At 44.1% G+C, this 25,733-nt stretch overlaps 1 protein-coding gene across 1 annotated transcript in view; it reads left to right on the top strand.

Moving 5' to 3' along the window:
• DAPP1 (dual adaptor of phosphotyrosine and 3-phosphoinositides 1) overlaps positions 1-25,733 on the top strand; it is a 140,771-nt gene that overhangs the window by 98,119 nt on the left and 16,919 nt on the right. Inside the window, exons 4-6 of the mRNA XM_044302353.1 lie at positions 20,873-21,003; positions 21,814-21,861; positions 25,581-25,643. Coding sequence (XP_044158288.1) covers positions 20,873-21,003; positions 21,814-21,861; positions 25,581-25,643 — 242 coding nt within the window. The remainder of the gene's footprint in view (positions 1-20,872; positions 21,004-21,813; positions 21,862-25,580; positions 25,644-25,733) is intronic.

Below are 25,733 nucleotides of genomic sequence, written 5' to 3'. Positions count from 1 at the left end.
TAAGTGCGCTCTACGCGTTTCATCAGGATTACCCTGAATCATCAGGAGTTCATGGAGCGCTAATAGATAGAGTGAAGATGTAAACATCCAGGCAAAAAGGATGACCACCGCTGATGGTGTGTGGGCATCACCCACTGTAGAGGTACTGCTGATACACCTAAACTAACTGTAAAAGTGCCGCTGATACACCTAACTACAGCAGTAAACAAAGGCACAATACCGCAAAAATAGTTACCAAGTTCATTGGTCCACTTTATCAACGACATTTTTGTTATCTGGAACGGTGATGAAGCTTAGATCCATAGTTTTGTGGCAGCTCTAAATATAAATGAGCTTGGTCTTTATTACACAGCAGAAATCCACAAGGAACGCATCACCTTCCTGGGCCTTACAATCCAGAAGGAGCAGGATGGTTACTTGAGTACAAACATTTTTCGTAAGCCCATGGCCACAAACACATTTCTGCACTGGCAAAGCTGGCATTATCATCCCCTTAGAAGAGGTATACTAAAGGGACAATATTTAAGGATCCGGCGGAACTGCACTGATCTAGACAAATACCATTCGGCCGCCAAAGACCTTGAGAATAGATTTAAAAGACGGGGTTACCCGACTAAGGTTCTTCACGCCGCACATCACCACTTCTTGTGTAGCAATAGAAATGACTTGCTGAATCCAAGGGATAGATCGCACAAGCATAACACTCCTCGGATCATTGCCACCTATGACTGTACATATGAGGAAGTGAGAAACATGCTCAATACCTATTGAAGTATCTTGGCCTCCGACCCGGACATAGGTGATTGGGTGGGTAAGTCCGATTACCTATCGGCGTGGACGGAACTTGAAAGATAGGTTAGTCCACAGTTTCTTTGAAACGCCTAATACGGAGACGTGGCTAACCAACATCCTGAAGGGTACATATAGATGCGGGAATTGTATTGCCTGTGATTTTCCCCTACAAGGCAATCAATTCAGATGCTCACAGTCGAAAAAATGTTCACCATCCGATCCTTTGTGAATTGTAAAACCTCCGGTATGGTCTACCTCAACACATGTGAATGTGGGATCCAATATGTGGGTAAGACCATCCGAGAATTCAGACGCCAGATTGGTGAACATATTGGTGACATCCGGAATGATAGGGAGACTTCAATTGCCAAACATGTGAGGACATCACATGGGGCAAATCCTAGAGTCCTTAAATTCTAGGGTGTAGAAGTGGTACAGCGATCATCGCAGGGTAGCAACTTTGACTAGCGTGTCCTGAGGAAGGAGACGCAGTGGATATTTAGGCTGTTGACACTGAAACCAAAGGGGCTAAATGACCAGATGTCATTTACTCCATTTATTTTTCCAGACTGGCAGCCCTCAGGGAGGTTCAACCTAGGCCCTGCGTTTATTGCCCCTTTGGGGTGCCGTAGCCCCTAGTTCGCCATTTGGCATGTTTGATCTTATCCACCTCAGATCTGTCTGGTTCTGTCTATTCCTTACAACTTATGTTATTCTGTGGACGGCTCTTTTTATCATTTCTTTCCAGGATGGGCTGATGTATTGCTCGAGCTCATCATATACATGCCTAGGATTTGATATCCTAGGTCAGGAGCATCTGGCAGTTTCTTTTCGTAGATTTTGTCCCCCTCCCGATTACCCATATATTACCTTCCCTGTGGGAGTAACATGTACCCTGTTATACCAGACAGGCCGGAAGCCGCACTACTCAGTGGGGTGGTCAATGGGGACATTGCTCCCCCCGGTTTGTAATTGGGTCTATAGTGGATAACAACTTGCTCATACGGCCCCTAGTTCATTGCAGGTCACATCTGGCTCCGCTTTTGCGTGATATAGCCAGCCTTTATGTGGCCTCATGATCTGTATTACTACAGTGTAATTTATTATACACTGGTGCAGGGGCCTTGATAATATCCCCATTATTTTTGTTCTGTTTGCCCATTTGTCCCTACTCTCCCGTTCTGTGCCGCCTTCTCCCGCGTTCTTTATATTACCTGGTCGGAACCTATACACCAAGCGTTGCACCAGTACAGGGGGCGGGCCCCCCCCTGATCTTTGAGTGCCCTGTGATAGGCTTTCCTCCGTTGTGATGGGCTGGGCTTTTCTTTTTTCAGGCACATGTGGAGGTGCGCGCGCCACGGCCACACCAGTGACGGAAGCATGGTCTCAGCACACCAGCTAGGGCAGCGCTACTAGGTGTATCAGCAGCACTTTTACAGTTAGTTTAGGTGTATCAGCAGTACCTCTACAGTGGGTGATGCCCACACACCATCAGCGGTGGTCATCCTGTTTGCCTGGATGTTTACATCTTCACTATATCTATTAGCGCTCCATGAGGTCCTGATGATTCAGGGTAATCCTGATAAAACGCGTAGAGCGCACTTAGGGAGCCAACTCTTGTCAAGCAGAGTTAACCTTTCTTAGATGGTTGTTCCTAGTGTGGTTACACTGGGTGTACATTACTCTAACAGGGGGTGCAGGACTGGCCAGATCAGATCCAGACTGTGTTTACCACCCTATATTTGCATACCTTGGGAGATTCGAATGTTAGGGTACTTTCACACTTGCGTTGTTGGATTCCGGCAGGCAGTTCCGTCCGCTGGATCCGGCAATCTGTATGCAAACGGATAACATTTGTAGACGGATCCGTCTCACAAATGCATTGCAATACCGGATCCGTCTCTCCGATTGTCATCCGTAAAAGCTCAACCCGGTATTTATCTTTTTCACATTTTTAAAGGTCTGCGCATGATGTGTGAAAGTACCCTAAGTCATCCAGGGGTTAATATTTCAATACCCCGGCACATTTGCACAATACTCCTTTTGGTAGATCTCCAATCGGAGATAAGGTGGGGGGAGGGGCATACTTACCTTGACCTCTCCACACCTGACTGTGATTCCACCAAGTTATATGCCTGTGATACTTAGGGGAATAAGCCCCACAAGTGATTTTATAACTATTATTTAAATAAAGTGTTTTAAATTTTCGTTTTAGTATCCCTTTTCAGGCAGTGAGTTTTAGTTTACAAGTGGATACATACCACATTTATTCAGAATTTTTCTGTGGCTTTAGAAAATGAATCCAGCCAGCAAAGGCGGCAATATGGACAATCACAATACATTAGTAAGTTGCTTGTATTAACTTTCTCTACATGATGAATGCCACTTAACCCCTTTAACACTGGCAATACCACTCACTGAAACCACCATTTTCAGTGAGATCAGCCAACCATCTAATATGTTTGGGGCCTCTCAACTCTCCCCTGACATCTGCCTCAACATACTCAATACTTTTGTTCTAGGGGAGATACACTGCTACCAGAGGCATCCTACAGTGCTTTACTCCCCTCACCCTATAGAGAAAAAAGTCGGACTGAAGACTGGTTGAGCCTAGTTGCAGACTAGCGTCAGGGATCCGGCAGGGAACATGGCAATGCCGGAGTGCACAGAGGTCCAGCCAGGGCCGGCCTTAGGTGTTCAGGCGCCCTGTGCGAGCTAACCTTGTGGCGCCCCCCCCCCCCCCCAAAAAAAAAAAAACTGCTTGTTGCTGGCATCATGGCATAGGCTGGCTGACTATCCAACCAAGTAGTTACCAGCCCTCACACCCCAAAGGCTGGTGTAATGTTATACTTCCCTAGTTCGTGAGATTTCCCTACCCTCGTCACTTCCGGTCGCACCGGACATGACGTGAGGAGGTGTGCAGCATCGCGCAGGCGCACAACGACAGGTTAGGGAAATTTCACAGCAGAATGCGCATGCGCCAGGAGCCTCGCCGGCGGTTAGGGTAGGGAAAAACTATGGGCCAATGCGCAGTGATCGGATGGATGTTTTCAGCTGAACACCGGCCGACACTGCGCATGCACCGGGAGCCTCACCAGCGGTTAGGGAAGGGAAAAACTTACGTACGGGCCAGTGCTTTTTCCCTACCCTAACCGCTGGTGAGGCCCCCAGCGCATGTCGGCCGGTGTCCAGCTGAGAAAATTAGTTTCCAATGTAGTATTAATAACTAAACAATTAAATAATAAACATATTGCATTGTCTACTTACCACCAGGACAATAAGATGATCTGGACTCTGGCTGCAGTCTGGCTCTGGGGACTCCATTGTCATTCCCCCCCCCCCCCCCAATCACTCTCATTATTCTCCCCCCCCCCATCACTCTCATTATTCTCCCCCCCCATCACTCTCATTATTCTCCCCCCCCCCATCACTCTCATTATTCCCCCCCCCCATCACTCTCATTATTCCCCCCCCCATCACTCTCATTATTCCCCCCCATCACTCTCATTATTCCCCCCCCCATCACTCTCATTATTCCCCCCCCCATCACTCTCATTATTCCCCCCCCCATCACTCTCATTATTTCCCCCCCCATCACTCTCATTATTTCTCCCCCCCCATCACTCTCATTATTTCTCCCCCCCCCCATCACTCTCATTATTTCTCCCCCCCCCCATCACTCTCATTATTTCTCCCCCCCCCATCACTCTCATTATTTCTCCCCCCCATCACTCTCATTATTTCTCCCCCCCATCACTCTCATTATTTCTCCCCCCCATCACTCTCATTATTTCTCCCCCCCCATCACTCTCATTATTTCTCCCCCCCCATCACTCTCATTTTCTCCCCCCCCATCACTCTATTATTTCTCCCCCCCCCCATCACTCATTATTTCTCCCCCCCCCCCCATCACTCTCATTATTTCTCCCCCCCCATCACTCTCATTATTTCTCCCCCCCCCCATCACTCTCATTATTTCTCCCCCCCCATCACTCTCATTATTTCTCCCCCCCCCATCACTCTCATTATTTCTCCCCCCCCCCATCACTCTCATTATTCTTCTCCCCCCCCCCATCACTCCTCATTATTTCTCCCCCCCCCCATCACTCTCCATTATTCTCCCCCCCCATCACTCTCATTATTTCTCCCCCCCCCATCACTCTCATTATTTCTCCCCCCCCATCACTCTCATTATTTCTTCCCCCCCCCCATCACTCTCATTATTTCTCCCCCCCCCATCACTCTCATTATTTCTCCCCCCCATCACTCTCATTATTTCTCCCCCCCCCATCACTCTCATTATTTCTCCCCCCCCCATCACTCTCATTATTTCTCCCCCCCCCCCCATCACTCTCATTATTTCCTCCCCCCCTCCCCCTTTTCACTCTCTTTTCCACCTCTAGTGTAGCGTGGCCGAGGAAACAAATGCTCCTGTACCCGGCCGGACTGACAGGAAGTGCACACTAAGTGAGCACTTCCTGTCAGTCCGGCCGGGTACAGGAAACAAAAGCTCCTGTACCGCGGATCGAACAGAGCTCGGCCACGCTACATTAACAGCACACAGCAGGCGCAGGCAGGCGCTCAGCCTCAGCCACTCAGGCGGCGCAGAATGAGGGGCGCCGCCAGCCGCACGAACTTATATAAGCAAGTTTTTTTTTTTTAAACCGCAACGTGCGCCCCCTGCTGAATACAGGAGGGGGAGATGGAGGGGGCGGGGGCCCGCCCCGTGGGAAAACATAAGTGCCGCCTCGCCTGCCTATATTACATTGCGGGCTGTCGGCCGCCCGGCGCCCCTGTTGCTATGGCGCCCTGTGCGGCCGCACAGCCCGCACACCCCAAAGGCCGTCCAGCAGGCTGTTCTCTGCCAGATCTCTGACACTAGTGTGCAACTTGACAAGAAGTTAGCCGTCAGAACGGAGACTGGATGGAATCGAGCATTTTGCAGATTACTATAATACATGGCAGCTGCAGAAGAAAAGCTGTTAGAATTTGTAATAAAAAAATCAAGTAAATGTTTCACATAATATACTGTATATAATGCAAAAAAATGCAGTGTGTCCATAGCCTTTAACATTAAGCTGGAGGATCAATGTGTTGCATGTACCATAAGGTACCATAAAGTCCTCCAGTAATGTGGATTTCCAATGTTGGGAGTTCTTAGGCCTCTTCCATATGAGCGAACAGACAGCATCTAGACTGAATCCTGAACCATTCATTTGAATGTGTCTGTGCACTTGAGTGCTGTTTATCACTGATCAGTTCTGCTTTCAGGGAAAATTGCAGCATGTTCTGTATTGTGCGACTTGGCCCCTTAGAAGTGAATGGGGCTTGCTTGAAAAACAGAATACATCCAGATGCAATGTGTAGATTGTTATTATTATTATTATTATTATTTTTAACACGTGTGAAAAAAATGAATAAAAAACTGATTGCATCCACGCAGAAAAAGCTGAAACACGGAACGCAATCGCAGACAAAACCAATTCGACTTGTATGCAAAACTTAGTCTTTCCCTAAAGAGACCCTGACACATTCCGTATCACTCATGTGAAGGAGTCCTTAGGCCTCTTTCACACGGGCGTCATGTTTTTTGCCCGGATAAGCTGCGGGTGCGTTGCGAGAAAATGCGCAATTTTTCCACGCGAGTGCAAAACATTGTAATGTTTGGTACCCGAACTTCTACACAGTAGTTCGGGTTTGAGTTAGGTGTTCTGTAGATTGTATTATTTTCCCTTATAACATGGTTAAAAAAAATAATATAATTTAACTCATCTTAATCCACTTGATCGCGCAGCCCGGCTTCTCTTCTGTCTTCTTTCTTTAGGACCTAGGTAAAGGACCTGTGGTGACGTCACTGCGTTTATCCCATGGTCCATCACATGATCTTTTACCACGGCGATGGATCATGTGATGGACCATGTGATGAGCGCAGTGACGTCATCACAGGTCCTTTACCCAGGTCCTGAAGAAAGAAGACAGAAGAGAAGCCGGGCTGCGCGATCAAGCAGATTAAGGTGAGTTAAATTAAAAATTTTTATTTTTTAACCCCTCCAGCCATATTGTACTAAGCATTCTGTATTAAGAATGCTATTATTTTCCCTTATAACCATGTTATAAGGGAAAATAATAATGATCGGGTCTCCATCCCTATCGTCTCCTAGCAACCGTGCGTGAAAATCGCACCGCATCCGGACTTGCTTGCGATTTTCAAGCAGTCCCATTCACTTCTATGGGGCCTGCGTTGCGTGAAAAACGCACAAAATAGAGCTTGCTGAGATTTTCACACAACGCACAAGTGATGTGTGAAAATCACCACTCATGTGCACAGCCCCATAGAAATGAATGGGTCCGGATTTAGTGTGGGTGCAATGCGTTTACCTCACGCATTGCACCTGCGTGGAAAACTCGCCCGTGTGAAAGGGGCCTTAGGCAAGTGCGGATGCAGTGCGATTTTCACGCACGGTTGCTAGGTGACGATCGGGATGGGGACCCGATCATTATTATTTTCCCTTATAACATGGTTATAAGGGAAAATAATAGAATTCTGAATACAGAATGCATAGTACAATGGGGCTGGAGGGGTTAAAAAAAATAAAAAAAATAATATAACTCATCTTAATCCACTTGATTGCGCAGCCCGGCTTCTCTTCTGTCTTCTTCTTTGCTGTGCACAGGAAAAGGACCTGTGGTGACATCACTGCGGTCATCACATGGTCTGTCACATGATCCATCACCATGGTGATGGATCATGTGACGGACCATGTGATGAGCGCAGTGACGTCATCAAAGGTGCTATTCCTCAAAGAAGAAGATAGAAGAGATGCCGGCTGCGCGAAATTATTATAATTTTTTTTTAACCCCTCCAGCCCTATTGTACTATGCATTCTGCATTCAGAATGCTATTATTTCCCCTTATAACCATGCTATAAGGGGAAATAATACAATCTACACAACCTTGAACCCAAACCTGAACTTCTGTGAAGAAGTTCGGGTCTGGGTACCACTTTCAGTTTTTTATCACACGCATGCAAAACGCATTGCACCCGCGAGATAAAAACTGAACAACGAAACGCAATCGCAGTCAAAACTGACTGCAATTGGGTACCTACTCGCGTGGGTTTGTCGCAATGCATCCGGACCTTATCCGGACACGCTCGTGTGAAAGAGGCCTTAGAGTTATTTTCTACAAGATCCTTTATCAGCTCAATAATCTTACCAACTGAGATTAGATTTCATTCAGAAGCACCGACTGCCAAAGGAGCCATGTAATTTATGTCAAGGCCTACACCTCATCATAATTTACATCGCTCCTCCGGCAGCGCAGGCCCCATCAAGACCGCCACAGAAGACACCAATCTTGATGAATCAGGGCCATTTCTAGAGTGAAATTTTTCTGTATTTTCATTTACTTTACTTATGTGACCAATTCTTGTAGACGACAATTTATTTCCTGTGCATCATTGTATTGCAAAAGCTTTCAGTACTCCACTTATGATTAAGGGCTCATTCAGACAGCAGTAGTAGTTTGCAGACTGCACACGGCCGGCACTATCTTTCTTGCGGGGCCGCTGCACGGAAGTACGGATGCAGAAGGCACACGGTGTGCTGTCAGCATCTTTTGTGGCCGCATTGAAATGAATGGGTCCGCATCCTATCCACAAAATTGCGGAACGAATGCAGACCCATTCATGCGGTCATCTGAATGAGCCCTAACAATGTATGTACTTCCTTAGATAAAATCTACATAACACATGTAATTATAAAGTACTTTACTAATCTTGAACTAATTGTAAATGAAGGCGCCAATAAACCTTAATTAGCTGTAGGCTGAACGTTTGTTAGCTCAACTGCTATCTCTCCCGACTTCTCCATACACTTAAGCCTATATAAGATGAAGCGACTAGTGTTCCACCGTTAATGCGGTACTTTGACAGGGCCAGGCAATGAAAATGATATAATGCCTACCTGGTAGTGTTGGTTAAGCACCAAAGTGCTCGGGTGCTCGAGTAGATGTCTGGATGCATCTTGGACTCCCAGGTTGCTGCTGGGAACGATGTTGTCCGAGTAGTACGCCACTTTTAAAGACTGACAATAATACGCACAAAACCAAAGATAAAATCGATTTTAGAGGAATAATTGTTAGGAAACATTCTTTCCTGTATATTTACTTGTATATAAAGTGCAAGTGCTGCACAAAGTCACAAGGAAGAGGCACTCCGATACAACCTGCATATCACATAAAGGAGGGCCTTAGGCTCCATTCAGACGTCCGTAACGTGTTTTGCGGATCTGCGATTCCGCGGATCCGTAAGACACAGACAGCAGCAATGTGCGTTCCACATTTTGCGGACCGCACATTGCCGGCACTTCGAATATGCCTATTCTTGTCCGCAATTGCGGACAAGAATAGGACATGTTCTATTTTTTTCGGGAACGGAATTGCGGGTCCGCAATTCCGTATCTGGTCCAATTGTTCAGGTAGTGGGACTCCTGCACTCATAAAGCCTAGGCCTCCAACGTTCACCCAGTGTGCCATCAGAGAAATGTAGCGTCCCTGGCCAAAAGCACTTGTCCATATGTCAGTCATTAAGTGGACCTTCCCAATAACTGCGTTGGTTAGGGCATGGGTGATGTTACGGGACACATGCTGGTGTAAGACTGGGACTGCACACCGTGGAAAATATTGGCGGCTGGGAACAGAGTACTGCGGGACAGCCGCCGCCATCAGGCTGCAGAAATCCTCAACTCTAAATAGCAACATTTCGAGGGCCAGCAGTTTGGAAAAGTGCACATTAAGTGCTATGGTCTGTGGGTGTGTGGCTGGGTATTTGCGCTTTCATTCAAAGGCCTGGGGTATAGATATCTGTACGCTGCGCTGGGATACAGAAGTGGATGTGCTAGCTGATGGTGCTTGCAACGGTCCAGGTGCATGGTCCGGGCCTGCGACTTGGACAGGGTATTGGCCAGCACGTAACACAGGGGAAGAGGAGGCAGTGGTGTGACCCTCAGACCCAGGCGTTTGGCCCACCTATTAGGGTGCTTTGATGCCATGTGGCGGATCATGCTGGTGGTGGTGAGGTTGCTAGTGTTCACGCCCCTGCTCATTTCAGCATGGCACAGGTTGCAAATGACAATTCTTTTATCATCCACACTTTCCTCAAAAAAGCACCAGATTGCGTAACACCTACTCCTTAGCAAGGGAGATTGCAGCAAAGGGGTGCTCTGGGAAACTGTTGCGGGCCTGTTTGGTGTGGCCCGCCTTCTCCCTTTTGCCACTCCACTACCTCTTCCAGCCTGTTGTGGTGCTGCAGATCCCTCCCCCACTGTACTGCTGTCCTCGCTTGGATTGCCACCTTCTCAGGTTGGGTCAGTGACTTCTTCATCCACAACCTGCTCTTCCACTTCCTCACTCTGGTCATCCTCCTGACCTGTTGTCCTAATAACAACCTCAGTTATTGACAACTGTATCTCATCTTCATCATGAACCTCTTCAGACACTAATTGCGGTTTACTTATTGGCAATTGTGTCTCATCCTCATCATCCACCTTGTGAAACACTAATTGCCGTTCTCCACCATCATCTTCTTCTGACTGTGGATGCTCCAGAGTTTGGGAATCAGGGCACAAGATCATCCTCTCATGTCCCTCTTCAAGCGGGCTTGGCGAGAGGCCCAAATTAAGGAATGGTGATGAAAACAGCTCCTTGGAATATCCAAGTGTGGGATCACTTGTTTGCCAAGACTCTCCATGGTGGGTGGAAGGAGTATCAGGGTGAGGATTTTGTTGACCAGACTCTTGGCTACTGAGACTGGAAGCATTATCTGCTGCAATCCAACCGACCACCTGGTCGCACTGGTCTGACTTCGAGAGTGGTGTCCTGCACCGCCCTGCAAACTGGGACATGAAGCTAGGTACCGTGGATGAGTGTGTTTATTGTGATCTGGTAGCAGGCACAGTTTCACCGCTCCCAGGGCCACCGTCTCTGCATGCACCATCAGCAGCATGGCCACTTCCCCGTCCCTTACTGCTCGCCTTGCGCATATTAAATGGTATATATGCTTGCAAGTATGTCACACGTACAGTAACGCAGGTTTTGTAAGTGTATGCGCAAAGTACACAGAATGTCACAGATATTTTTAGGATGCGCACATGTTAAACAGGAGGTATAGCGCAAGTAATGTCGCTGTCACCACCACCTAATAAAATATTACACTGAATGAATGTCACTGATATTTAGGATGCATAAACGTTATACAGGAGGTATATCGCAAGTAATGTCGCTGTCACCAGCGGCTAATAAAAAATTACACTGAATGAATGTCACTGATATTTAGAATGCACAAACGTTATACCGGAGGTATAGCGCAATTAATGTTGCTGTCTCCAGCAGCAAAAAAATTAGACTGAATGTCACTGATATTTCGGATATGCAAACGTTATACAGGAGATCTGGTGCAGGTAATGTAACTGTCTGCAGCAGACACCGTCTACAGAAAAAGTAGACTGAATATCAAAGATATTTTTAGGCTGCGCACACGTTACACAGGAGATGCAGTGCAGATAATGTCGCTGTCACCAGCAGCAAAAAAAATTACACTTAAAGGGAACCTGTCACCATGATTTTGCGCATAGAGCTGGGGACATGGGCTGCTAGATGGCCACTAGCACATCCGCAATACCCAGTCCACAGAGCTCTCTGCGCTTTTATTGTGTTAAAAAACAGTTTTGATTGATATGCAAATTACCTGATATGAGTCCTGTAGCCGGAGATGAGTCAAGCGGAAAGGAGCCCAGCACCGCCCCGCGTCCTCCGAATCTCCTCCTTGCTGGCTGACGTCACAGAGCTGGAGCACCGAAATCTCGCGATGCGCGAGCTAGCGCATGCGCAGTGTCGGCATCATCACAGGGAACGAACTACACATGCGCTAGCTCGTGCATCGCGAGATTTCGGCGCTCCAGCTCTGTGAAGTCAGCCAGCAAGGACGAGATTCGGAGGACGCGGGGCGGTGCTGGGCTCCTTTCCGCTTGACTCATCTCCGGCTACAGGACTCATATCAGGTCATTTGCATATGGATCAAAACAGTTTTTTAACACAATAAAAGCGCAGAGAGCTATGGGACCTGGGTACTGCAGATGTGCTAGTGGCCATCTAGCAGCCCATGTCCCCAGCTCTATGTGCAAAATCCTGGTGACAGGTTCCCTTTAATGTCACTGATATTTCGGATGAGCTAACATTATACTGGAGATGTAGCACAGGTAATGTCGCTGCCACCAGCAGCAACTAATTTTTACTGAATGTCACTGATATTTCGGATACAGGAGATGTAGCACAGGTAATGTAACTGTCCGCAACGGACACTGTCTACGGAAAAAGTACACTGGATGTCACAGAAATTTTTAGGCTGTGCACACGTTAGACAGGAGATATAGCGCAGATAATGTTGCTGTCTGCAGCTGCCAAACAATTGCAAGCTATTTAGCGCAGGTTGCGCTAAAAATATATACTGCTGCCAGATACAAATATAGTCCTTAAAAGGACTTTTGGGTCTATAACAAGTATAAAAACTAAAATATTTCTATTTCACTCCCTACACTGTATCTCCCTTCTGCTCTCCAGCTCTCCCTGACTAATGCTGAGCTGAACACGTGTCATCGGGTGCTATATAGCACCCGATGATGCGTTCCGGCCAGCCAATCACTGTAATGCCAGTAGCCAACATGGCTACGGCATTACAGTGAATCGCAGTACTTACCTGCACGTTTATTAGCTACGTAGGAGACTCGAGCATCGCGCTCGAGCACAAGCGGTATTCGGCCGAACACCGCAATGTGCCGAGCATCGCGATGCTCGAGTAAAATTTGTGTTGCATGCTCACCCAACACTACTACCTGGCCCTGTCAATCAAAGTGCAGTTGCAGAGAGAGCAGAGCCTCTAGGTGTAATGGCAACACCCATGTTGCTCCTAGAGGCTCGTTTGCATATAGTAAAACAGCATTATTCTCAGCAATGTGGGCACATATGAACATGGGACCAACACAGATGCCTTCAGCTGCCAAAGAGCACATGTAACAGGTCAGACAGTTTCATAGGTATAAATCTGCCCTTTAAATGGCAATTTACAATGACCACCTCTTTGCAAGCAGCCGTAACTAGACTGAATTTAACGGTTAACAGGGTCACTAAAAACAGGATAAACAGTTTGTAAGTTTGGTAAATTTCATGTTTTAAAATGTGCCCTTTGTGTGACATTTGCATGTGCCTATTATGTATGTTATATATTGCATTGTTAGAATTCTCCTTGTATACTAGCTAAAAAGTGCCCATATGGATAATATTGTTATTCAAGTTAAAGGAGTGCTTCCATCTGGATATATATAATACATTGATAGGAAATGCCATAAATGTCCCATAGGTACAGGTCCCATCTCTGGGACCCACTCCTATGTCAAGAATGGGTCCCCACCAGAACAGAGTGGAAGTTGTGCAGGCACAGCCACCCCTCCATTCACCGCTATGGAACTTCCAAATATAGTCAAGCGCTGGCTTGTTTGGCTAGTCTTGGAAGTCCCATAGCAGTAAATGGAGGGGTGGCTGTACATGCTCTTCATTCATGGTGGGACACCGTTCTTGAGATAGGAGCTGGTTCCAGAGGTGGGAACCTATTGGGCATTTGTTGCAGATCCTATTGACATTCCATAAATGTCTGGATGTAAATACCCCTTTAATGTATGTTATTGGACAGTCTATTTAAGGTACAAATATATTGCCTCTAAGAAAATGTATATTGTGCGGCACATTGTTCCCAAGTACTAAAACCCTAGTATCCTTGTGCAATACTTCCACTTTGATTGGAAGTGTAAAATAATGCTCTAAAGTTATGATTTAGTTAATGCACTGGAGATGTGTGAGGACTTATTAGGATTCATTTCAGATGCAACAACAATCTATGCAAATCTATCCTTCTAAGCTGGATCAGCCACTAAAACAATACAGTCATTGAGAAACAAACTTCTTACAACTACTATAACATTACCTCAGCATTAGCCACACCTAAAGGCCTGATTAATCTGTTATTATAGGCGTTCTTGGATTTGACGGCTGCATCACACACTTGGAGAAATTAGGAACTGTTAAACAGGTTTTCCCAGGATTGCATATTCATTTTCTCTGTTAATTTTTTTTTAACATATCAAGATTTCAGTTGGAATCATTTAAAAAAATGTTCCTGTGTTTATCACCCTTAAATACTTTTTTATAGCGCCCCCTTGTGATCCCCTCTGTAAACACCTATGTAATGTGTCGAATACTGGTGAAAAGTGGCTTCTAGATCTGGAGCACTGACCAGCAATCACTCTGCCACCTATGTACAAGGGGTCCATGCTGATTGACTGGGCTACTGAGAATGCGTGACCAACAGCATAGAACATAGATGTACCCCAAGAGGGGATCTCAAAAAGACCAGGGGGCACCATAATATCTAGACAAAGGAACAAGTTTTCAGTTAGAATTACATAATAAAGGACAGGAACAATACACCATCTGATTAAGGTCTTGGCTAAAGTAAAGGGAACCTACCATCACCTGTATGCTACCCCACTGTGGGCAGCATAAAATAGTGAAAGGCACGCTCAAATCAGTGGTCTGTCAATAATCTGGTAATGTAACGTTGCTGCCAAGAACTGACTATGCTGGCAGCACAGACCAAAGAAGAGTTTGGCTTATTCATGAGCACCCGCCCTCTCCACACACCCATCAATGATTGACAGTTTTCTTCTTAGTTTTTCCCTAGGAGAAAGTTGTCACTCATCAGTGGGGAGAGGGGAGCTCTTGAATAAGCTGGCAGAACGTGACTCTTCTCCTGTGTGCTGCCAGCCAAAGGATAGTTCACCAATATCAGATTGGTGGGGGTCTGACTCCCAGCACCCCCCGCCGATCAGCTGTTTAAAGAGAAAGCAGTGCTCGTACAAGTGTTGCCTTATCTTCACTGTTTACCTGCTCACCATCACAACTGCAGAGATTAGCTGGTGTAATTACAACTATGCCATCCGATTCACTTCATCGGAACAGCTTTCTCTTCAAACAGGTGATCGGGCTGGGAGTCGGACCCCCACCGATCAGATCTTGATGACCTATCCTGAAGATAGGTCATCAATATAAAAAAGAAAGCAGAAAACCCTTTAATGGGTATCCTGGTAATTTGAAGTTATCCTCTAGCCACAGGATGAGCGATAACTATTAGATATGTGGGAGTCCTACTGCTTGTACCCCCACAATCATGAGAATGAGGGCCCCTGAACAGAGCAGAAGGTCAAGCAAGCATGCACACTGCCACTCTATTTATCTCTGAGTCTGCCGGGGATAGCCGGATACAGTAATTGCCAACTCCAAAAGAAATGAATGGAGAGGCAGTACATTTTATGTGGTTCATGGACTAGTAGTAATACTGTTGCATGACTGCATGACATATCCATATGTTCTTATTATGGATGTTGATATTAAAACAAAAGCATACTGGGAGATAATTAGATGATTAAGCCGGATGTATCCTCAGTGACAACTTTATATGTGTAATTACACACATACAATTACATCTATACATTATACACTGTATTAAACATAAAGTGAAATGACAGCTACACTTGAAGGGGATTTTATAGCTTTTTTTCTCCATATATATTTATCTTCATAGATTTATAAATATAATAGTTTTAAGTATAAGTATCTATAGCTGTTCCCACCATATTTATAGGTTAGGGATTATTTGAGAGCCATCCATTAAAAACATTTTTAAATTGACCTTTATTAAAATTTTCAGCAATATTTGTTCTACAGCCTTCGTTTTCTGTATATGGAGACTATAACTTTCTATATATCTAGAGATATTGCTTTCTGTATCTGGAGATATTGCTTTCTGTATCTGGAGACTATTGCTTTCTGTATCTGGAGACTATTACTTTCTGTATCTGTAGACCATTGCTTTCTGTATCTGGAGACTATTGCTTTCTGTATCTGGAGATATTGCTTTCTGTATCTGGAGATATTGCTTTCTGTATCTGGAGACTATTGCTTTCTGTATCTGGAGATATTGCTTTCTGTATCTGGAGATATTGCTTTCTGTATATGGAGACTATTGCTTTCTGTATATGGAGACTATTGCTTTCTGTATATGGAGACTATTGCTTTCTGTATCTGGAGACTATTGCTTTCTGTATCTGGAGACTATTGCTTTCTGTATCTGGAGATATTGCTTTCTGTATCTGGAGATATTGCTTTCTGTATATGGAGACTATTGCTTTCTGTATATGGAGACTATTGCTTTCTGTATATGGAGACTATTGCTTTCTGTATCTGGAGACTATTGCTTTCTGTATCTGGAGACTATTGCTTTCTGTATCTGGAGATATTGCTTTCTGTATCTGGAGATATTGCTTTCTGTATATGGAGACTATTGCTTTCTGTATCTGTAGACCATTGCTTTCTGTATCTGGAGACTATTGCTTTCTGTATCTGGAGATATTGCTTTCTGTATCTGGAGATATTGCTTTCTGTATATGGAGACTATTGCTTTCTGTATCTGGAGACTATTGCTTTCTGTATCTGGAGATATTGCTTTCTGTATATGGAGACTATTGCTTTCTGTATCTGGAGATATTGCTTTCTGTATCTGGAGATATTGCTTTCTGTATATGGATACTATTGCTTTCTGTATCTGGAGACTATCGCTTTCTGTATCTGGAGACTATTGCTTTCTGTATCTGTAGACTATTGCTTTCTGTATCTGGAGACTATTGCTTTCCGTATCTGGAGACTATTGCTTTCTGTATCTGTAGACCATTACTTTCTGTATCTGTAGACTATTGCTTTCTGTATCTGGAGACTATTGCTTTCTGTATCTGGAGATATTGCTTTCTGTATGTGGAGACTATTGCTTTCTGTATCTGGAGATATTGCTTTCTGTATGTGGAGACTATTGCTTTCTGTATCTGGAGACTATTGCTTTCTGTATCTGTAGACCATTACTTTCTGTATCTGGAGACTATTGCTTTCTGTATCTGTAGACCATTACTTTCTGTATCTGTAGACTATTGCTTTCTGTATCTGGAGACTATTGCTTTCTGTATCTGGAGATATTGCTTTCTGTATGTGGAGACTATTGCTTTCTGTATCTGGAAACTATCGCTTTCTGTATCTGGAGACTATCGCTTTCTGTATCTGGAGACTATCGCTTTCTGTATCTGGAGACTATTATTTTCTGTATCTGGAGATATCGCTTTCTGTATCTGGAGACTATTACTATCTGTATCTGGAGACTATTACTTTCTGTATCTGTAGACCATTGCTTTCTGTATCTGTAGACCATTGCTTTCTGTATCTGGAGACTATTACTTTCTGTATCTGTAGACCATTACTTTCTGTATCTGTAGACCATTGCTTTCTGTATCTGGAGACTATTGCTTTCTGTATCTGTAGACCATTGCTTTCTGTATCTGGAGACTATTACTTTCTGTATCTGTAGACCATTACTTTCTGTATCTGTAGACCATTGCTTTCTGTATCTGGAGACTATTGCTATCTGTATCTGGAGACTATTGCTTTCTGTAGCTGGAGACTATTACTTTCTGTAGCTGGAGACTATTACTTTCTGTATCTGTAGACCATTGCTTTCTGTATCTGGAGACTATCGCTTTCTGTATCTGGAGACTATTACTTTTTGTGTTACAGTAAATCCATCAGGAAACTACTCTCTAAACTAAACAATACTGTCCTTTAAATAGCGCCATATCGCCAAAAACTATGTCCACAAAATACCTTAAGGCAGAATTATTTTCGGCCATTGATACTTTGGGAAATAAGAACATTTACTATTGAAAGAGCAGGATTCCTTAAAGTTGCCTTCTACAGCCTGCTATAACCGATTTCCATCATTGGGATACACCTTATCGACATATGCTTGGCGATATGACAGTATTGTTTACTTTAGGACGCCAACATATTACCGTATATTACATCTTTATGCAGTAACAAATAGCTGCAGGGCCCGCAGCACCATTTATGTGGACTGGACCTCCACTGTTTTATTTTATATTGTTTCATTTATTATATTAGTTCATCTAATTCCTTTGGAATAAATACCACCATTATTACATATATATTTTATAATATTTCTTGTTTACTGGTTCATTGAAGTTCTGAGAGTCATACCTTCATTTTTTCTTTATTCTTCTACTTCTGTGGGCAACAGACTGGTATAGACACTTGGCACAAGTACAACAGATTAATTCCCATAATCTGTGGGTGAGCCATCCATGTTATAGTGTGAAAAAATGAACTGGTTGGTCTATTTGGCTTCCATCTTCTTACTATCTCTATAGAGAATGAGAACAAAATAGCACTATGAACTAGCGATGAGACCCTGTATGAAGATGAGCTGAGGCCAGTTGTATTAGGATATTTTTTGTTGGGTTCACTAAACTATTGGCATAGGATTACATTTCACCCTGAGGATACATATGCCTCCTATCTGCCTCAGGACACCGTGCTTCTCTGCTGAAATGCTGCTTTAAAGAGGATCAACACCGGCATTGAGTGAGTGGTTTAATTTACAAGCCCCATTGAGTCCATGTGAGCTGGAAGCTGCCAGCAGCAGAGATAGTGTTTTTGTGAGCTGTAGGCACCTGTTTGGTGGGGACTGGACTGCTACCACAGACTCATTGCACACAGGTCACAAAACAGCTGCCAGCCGCTACTAATTTTGTGCTGTACTTGAGGAGGTTCAAAAGTGAAGTTGATTCCTAGAGGTGAAAGTCGGTTTCTCAAACTGCATGCATATTAACTTTTACAAGTGCCGGAGGTCCAATCTGATGTCAAATAGATACAACAGTATAAAAGCTGATAATGAAAAGAATAGCAATTCACTAATTTTGCCCCATATGTAGACTATATGTCACAATACAATCATGTGACAATATTGTCTATGGCCTCAGGCTTGGTTTCGGCACCTGTGCATTTAACAGGTTAAGAGTTTGGGACAAATGGTTATAACTGGCACATCGATGAACAAGAGGGTTCTCACATGACTTCCATTTTGAGGTTTCAGGTGGCTAAAGAAACTTTGCTTTCAATCTGGCTTTTATACCCTCCCACATGCCACAGATTGGAGCTAGGTGCTTGAAAATGTGCATCTACAGATCTGATATCACCTGCCGCTTCCTTGATTTGCATAACCTTGTGACTTGCCCTTTATGGAGGTGCAATTTTATTGTTGAGAAGTGTAAAAGATTCAGTAAAACTTGTAATTTATCTCTTTCTGACTTCATGGTACATGGGGGACGTGTTATGAGAGGTTAATAGCATTCTGTGTGTCAATGTGTATACAGTAATAGTTATCAGTCACTGAGAGCTGTACATGGGGGCAGTCTTAAGTATAGAAAGAGCAGAGATTTAAATGTATAAGTTTTACTGAATCTTTTCCCACAAAACTATATATCAATCTATTCAGGTCTGTTTGCTGTATGACATGCTGCCTGCAGATGGCACTGCATTTACATTAAAGTGTTATTACAAGGCGACAGCAGAATGGTGGGGGTAGTATTTAAATATTAGCATAGAAAATGTGTGCTGTATTACTGACTTTACTGTTTGAGTAATTACTTGGCTGCCATCTGCTGGAGATATTTATGATTGCAGCAAATAGTAAAACTTCATTGAAGGGTTGTCCGAGTTGTAAAGAAAAATGTCCCTCCAGGAAGGAATGCTCATAAGATAATAAAATAACATATACTTACCTATTGTACCCACCGCCACTGCTCTAATCCTCCCCAACGCTGCACCAAGAAAATGGCGTAATAGGTTCAGAGTCAGGGAGGATCGGAGCTGTAGTTAAAGAGGCGGTAGGTGTATTAGGTGAGTTTATTTTCCAGTGCCGCTGCTCTGATTCTCCCTGACAGTGCAGCTGTGATGTCATCTTCTTGACTGCAGCAATGATGAGCCCAGGAGGATTAGAGCATTAGTGCCAAAAGCAGTGTGCGGAGGGGTAGGGGTGAAGTAGTTGAGTGTTTAAAATGTCAGGAGATCGGAGATAAGGCTTCACATGAGCCATCAGCTGACTGAACTCAGCGACAGCAGAGACAGTCTGAAAATAGACTGATTTATGACCACATATATCACAAAAACTGCTGAAACGTTTAAAAAAAGACCAATGGAAAATATAATTTTTAGCCCAAAATGAGTAAAATGCCATAATAAAACATTGCCTTGAAGAGGTACATAGCCTTAAAAAGTGGTCAACCTGCGGCCCTCCAGCTGTTGCAAAACTACAACTCCCAGCATGCCTGAACAGCCTACAGCTATCAGCCTACAGCAGAGCATTGTGGGAGTTGTAGTTTTTCAACGGCTGGAGGGCCGCAGGTTGAGCATGCCTGGTATAGAGAAATGGGCTGGACTTCTACCAAGCCGATGTGCAGGACTAATCAACAATTACTGGAAATGTTTAGTTACAGTTATTGCTGCACAAGAGAGTCACACCAGGTACTGAAAGCAAAGGGTCACATACTTTTACCACTCACATGGTAAAATATGTGATATTGGATAATTTTTCTCAATAAATAAATGGCCAGATTATATCTGCATCTGCATTTAGGACTTGTGTGAAGTTTTAGGCCAAATTTATTCAGAAATATAAAAAACAAGGTTTCACAAACTCGCAAGCACTATTGTTATAAACATATGGGTCCTGTCCTACGTGATGATAATAACACTAACTCAAAAAGGCAGTACTGGTAGCATTTATATATCTTTATTATATATATGTATTTGACAGGACCACTGTACAGAGAAGATCATATTCTCTATAATGTACTGAATTCAGTGTTTTCTATGATACTGAGCATATCTGTGTGTACAGATGATTGTTATTTTTGTGTTGAAGGCAAGTAGTAATAGTGTTAATATAAACTGACAAACTGATGTGTAATGCTATTAATGTTATCATACTATACACCTAATATAGTATATCAGTATATGGAGAACTATGAAGGTTCTGAATGTGTAACATATGGTTCTCTTGTTCTGTCACTGCAGGAACTTTAATCCTCTTGAAACATCCTTATCCTCGAACCGTGGAAGAGCCTTCAATATATGAATCTGTAAGAGTTCATACTGCCATGCAGACAGGACGTTCTGAAAATGACCTTGTGCCTGTAGCCCCCTCAGTAAGTACATGCCATCTCTCGAGAATTTCTCATTCCTTCTCAAGGGGGTTGTCCCACCATACCAACTTATCTTCTAGCCACAGAATAGGCGATACAGTAGGTTTATGAGGAGGCTAGTCTCTTGGACCTTCACTAATTATGAGATCAGTGTTCTCTGACCCCCCCCCCCCCCCCCAGATAAATGCAGTGACGAGCACATGTGTAATGTGGCCTCATTAACATCTATAAGACTGCCAGAGATATCCTGAGTCGCTTCTTGGCTTATCTTCAGAAAGAGTTGCATGGAGCAGCGTTGTCCATCACTTTATTCACTCAGGCATCTAAGGGACACGTGATCTGAAGGGGGGGGGGGGGGGTTAGTTCCAGCGGTCAGGCCTTTACCAATCAGATACTTATCACCTATCCAGTGAATCAGTGATAAGTTCTTATGGTGGGACAACACCCTTAAAAGGGTTGTCCAGCTCTTTATTAGTGATTGCGTGATGGCCTAGCTTCAGGCTAACTTATTGGTGGGGGATCGACACCCCACACCAAATAGCTCTTCTGGAGTAGCTCCAGTGCTGGAACTACTCAATTCTGTCCATTGTGCAGTAGAGCCTCAGTGGTGCTCCCATTCATTTGAAAGAACTTGGTGCAGAACACCTAATGACATGGGTGTGGGGTATCAGCCTCTCCCGGTCAGAGAGTGATGGTCTATCCTGAGGATAAATAATAAAAATACATATTTTGATAGATAAATAATAAAAATACATATTTGATAGAAAACAAATTGACGAATTAACGCAATAAATGTATGTTTTTGTTTTGCAGTTGGGCACAAAAGAAGGTTATCTTACAAAACAAGGAGGACGCGTAAAGGTAATTAACTTGATGCCAAGTGTCCCACAATGTACTAAAGGGCATCGAATCCTGACGTCTCTTGCAAAGGGATTGTAAGAGATTAGACAAACATAGCTGAAACAGTGCCCTTCTGAGCTGCCATACCAGGCACAGCCAATAGACAATAGCGGCGCTGGTTCTGGAAAAAATGCAGCTTTGTTTCAATAATCTCATTTAATCCCTTTAAAATATTGATAGTTCCACAAATTTCAGGATGCCTGCATTTGGGCTAGTTTCATACTAGCGCTATGTATCCGGCAGGGAACAGTTTGCCAGATCTCTCTCACTTCTGGTCCATAATAGGGACCAGCAGAGATCCATCCGCAACTCAGCAAGAATCGGGCAGAAAAAAAATGCTGCTCGGTTTCTGCCAGACCGGCCTGCTGGGTATATAGCACTAATGTGAAACTAGCCTTAGGATCAGACCTTATATTCAATACCACCACATTCATAGTAACTTCATAGTTCTTAGATATGCAGCCAGCCAGAACCGCAGGGGCAACATGTGAGGTGCACAGTGGGCCGATGAGGGGCCAAATAATAACACAGTTCATAGGTTTACTCACGGTAAGCAGAAAGCCTCCCTGGGCCAGCAGCACAGTGTTGAGGAATACAGCACTAAATCCTCCGGGGCACGCTCTGTGGTAGGGAAACACCAGCCTAGATGGAGGTCGAGGTGCCCTTGATGGCCGTGGTGTTTAGGGTGCTTGTGGCGGCTGGGTCCCTTGGTGGTATTTGTCGTGGCGCCAGTACCATTAATGGTGGTACAACCAGTTGTAGGAATGAAGCAGACATTGGTAGGATACAACTCACAACTTTTACTGAAGTTGGTTCCAGTTGCGGCATATACATCCAGACAGAAGACAGTCTTTTGCTCTTTAGAGGAATTCTGTTGATCCACTGTTAATAGGTTTGGCTGGGGTTTAACCGCTTCAATGTCCCTTTTAAACCAGTGTAATTTGTTGAGGTTGCCTGCAGTACTTATTGGTATGCTTAGTCCTTTTGTTTCTGTATCTTCCAAGCCCTTGAACAGGTAACTAATCTGTATTCTTCAATGTATGGTGAGGCTGCCTGTAGCTAGATTGTCCTCCACCATGTGCAAAGGTGCCCATTAAGCCTTAAGTAATGGCTGTTATCACTGATGTATCTCTTTAGTTTCGTTATCTTCTTCCAGGGACGCAAACACTATCCTCTGGTTGTAGGATGTAGGATCTAAGAGGGTCACAGGAGGAAAACGCTCTCCTGCGCCTCATACCTTGGCTCTACCTCATTTCTGCATCTGGCTTCACCCACTAATCTGTGGTGTGTAGCCTCAGTTTAATAATTGGCTCTGATCCTCTCTCTCTTCTCTACCTTACTACTACTACAACCAACCAACTATTAGGCCTGACCTAAGTATTTATATGACCTAAGTGCTATCCTCATCTAGTGGTGGGATGTATAAATTACACCAGACCAGCCTATGAACAGGGATACAACAGGTGTATGTTGCAATACAAACTGACATGTAAGATGATAATACCATTTAAAAGATATTTTGCAGTTCCCACGTGTCCTGAGTGGGATGCTGCAGAAACATTAGTCCTCCTGTCCTCTAGGTCAATATTAACTAGGGCATTTCTGGCATTTGGATAAGAAACTTGTTAGAAGCCTGCAGGTTCCTGCAGATACAAAAAAACAGCAGTACAACACTAAAGGTCCTTTTAACCAAACATTCCCAATGACTGATTGTGCACAGAGATAAGGGCTGCAGTGACATGCAGAGGTCACCTCCACTGTACGGAGATGAGCGATCGCTACAGAGATCACTTGTCCCCATAGAAAATCATTGTTCCTGGCAGGGGCGTAGCTAAAAGCTCATGGGCCCTAGTGCAAGCGTTCAGCTTGGGCCCTCTTCCCTCAGTGCTTGTTGGAAAGGGGCAGGGGAGCACGTAGCCTTCCTGCTGCCTGAGGAAAACATTGAAAGGGCACCCCCTCATGCCAAATCCTTGACCTAACCCCTTCCCTCCAGCCAGAGGTGTAAATTGACCAGCATGCACTTTCTATAATGCCAGTGTCTTATGTGGCACAAGGGTCTTTGGGCCCCTCATGCTCCTGGGCCCGGTAGCGACTGCTACCTCTGCACCCCCTATAGCTACCCCCCTGGTTCCTGGGCTATGATCCAGTGGTGATCCAGAAATTGTTAATATTATGATTTATTGTCAAAGTACCTAAATGATCAAATTTTCTTTTCCTTGTTCAAATGGTTGTGTATAGGCAAAAAGTAGTTAATTGGCAGATCTTTAGTGCATTTGCCAGGGTGATGGAGTGGCCACACACCCCCGGTTAGAGAGTCTTTGCTGAGTAGGCCTACCTAGAAGAAGGACATACATGTTTGAGTGTTCATAACTAGGCCTAGTCGAGGGAACCTTCATCCCTGAGAATAAAAGTTGCCAAACAAGCAACTGAACTGGGAGGAAGAGAATAAACATATTCTGATAGTTGAGAACCACTTGGAGGTCATGCATGGACTGAGACAGTAAGGTATACAGTAAATGGGACTGCACCCCACAGACTGGGCATTGTAGAAAGTATATCTAGAGTGATTGCATACCTGTTGTTTTTTGTTTATTTTTTGGAAGATTGCAAAGTGTATCTAGAGAAACTCAGGGAGGACTACTACCATCATTGCCAAATGCATAAAATCCCTCTGTGCCTGCACTATAATCAGTAATTAGTACCCCCCCGCCGTGGTGTTTATTACTAATATAGGGTGAGATCAGTCAGGTAAATATCCTTCCTGCACTATAATCAGTAATGTCAGGACTATTATTACAGACTATTATTACTTGACACAGGGCACACCTCCACATCTTCCATGCAGCATGCAGCGGTCAGTCGTGCGGTGATTACCTGAGCTCGGCTCCCGCAGTGTCCTCCTCCACCTTGGTCCCGCTCACCAAATTCTCCATTCCTCTGTCAGCCCTCCGACCTGCTTGCCAGTGCGGCTGCATGTGGTGCGCTGCGATTCTATTGGCCGGCGCGCCGCACATTCGCATTTGACATCGGAACACACGCACAGACACATCACAGGCACAGAGGGATTTTATTATAGAGGATAACTTTCTAATGCTGTGCTTTGTATTACTGCGAGCCGGCCATATTGTTATATATACATGCACGTTTTACTCTTCCTAACTGTTTATTATATTTACAATGTATTTTATCGCTTTTTGCACATTACACTTGCACTTTATTTGATCAGACTATAGGTGGTGTTCCTGATATGATGTAGTTGTACTGTGCTTATATATTTTTGTGTCATATATATAATATGTTTTTAGTCTGATTGATTAAACTAAATGTATACAGTATCTTTTACATTTGACAGTGGGTGCTTTTCTTAATTGTGGATATATCTTCAACTATGCATCTGCGCAGCAAATAACTGTCGATCCCCATTCTTGGAATAAGTGTAGTTATACATCATATATAATTACCTTTTTTGTATAATACATGTTTTCTTGCACATGTGACTGTATAATAGTAGTGATGAAAGGGTAAAACGGCAGGCCATCATCATTAGAAAATGCTGAAGTGTAATCTTTCACACACGGATATTTTTGCACCAGGCCATCAGTCCTTGGCAGCAATAAATCTAGACCTTTGAGTATCAATTGTATCTATTAATATGATAATTCTCCTTTTGTGTCTGACAGAACTGGAAAACCAGATGGTTTATACTGACACGTAACGAGCTGAAATATTATAAGGACCAGTTGGTGAGTTGTTTCAGTAATACAAACCACATACTCACTAATGTAAGATAGATGGTTTCAGCAGCAGGACGGGCAGATGATTTTTGTGCATAT

Source organism: Bufo gargarizans, chromosome 1 (assembly GCF_014858855.1).
Source record: "Bufo gargarizans isolate SCDJY-AF-19 chromosome 1, ASM1485885v1, whole genome shotgun sequence".
Taxonomy (NCBI): domain Eukaryota; kingdom Metazoa; phylum Chordata; class Amphibia; order Anura; family Bufonidae; genus Bufo; species Bufo gargarizans.
Note: the sequence above shows the minus strand (reverse complement) of the source record. Positions and strands in the feature narration are given on the sequence as shown.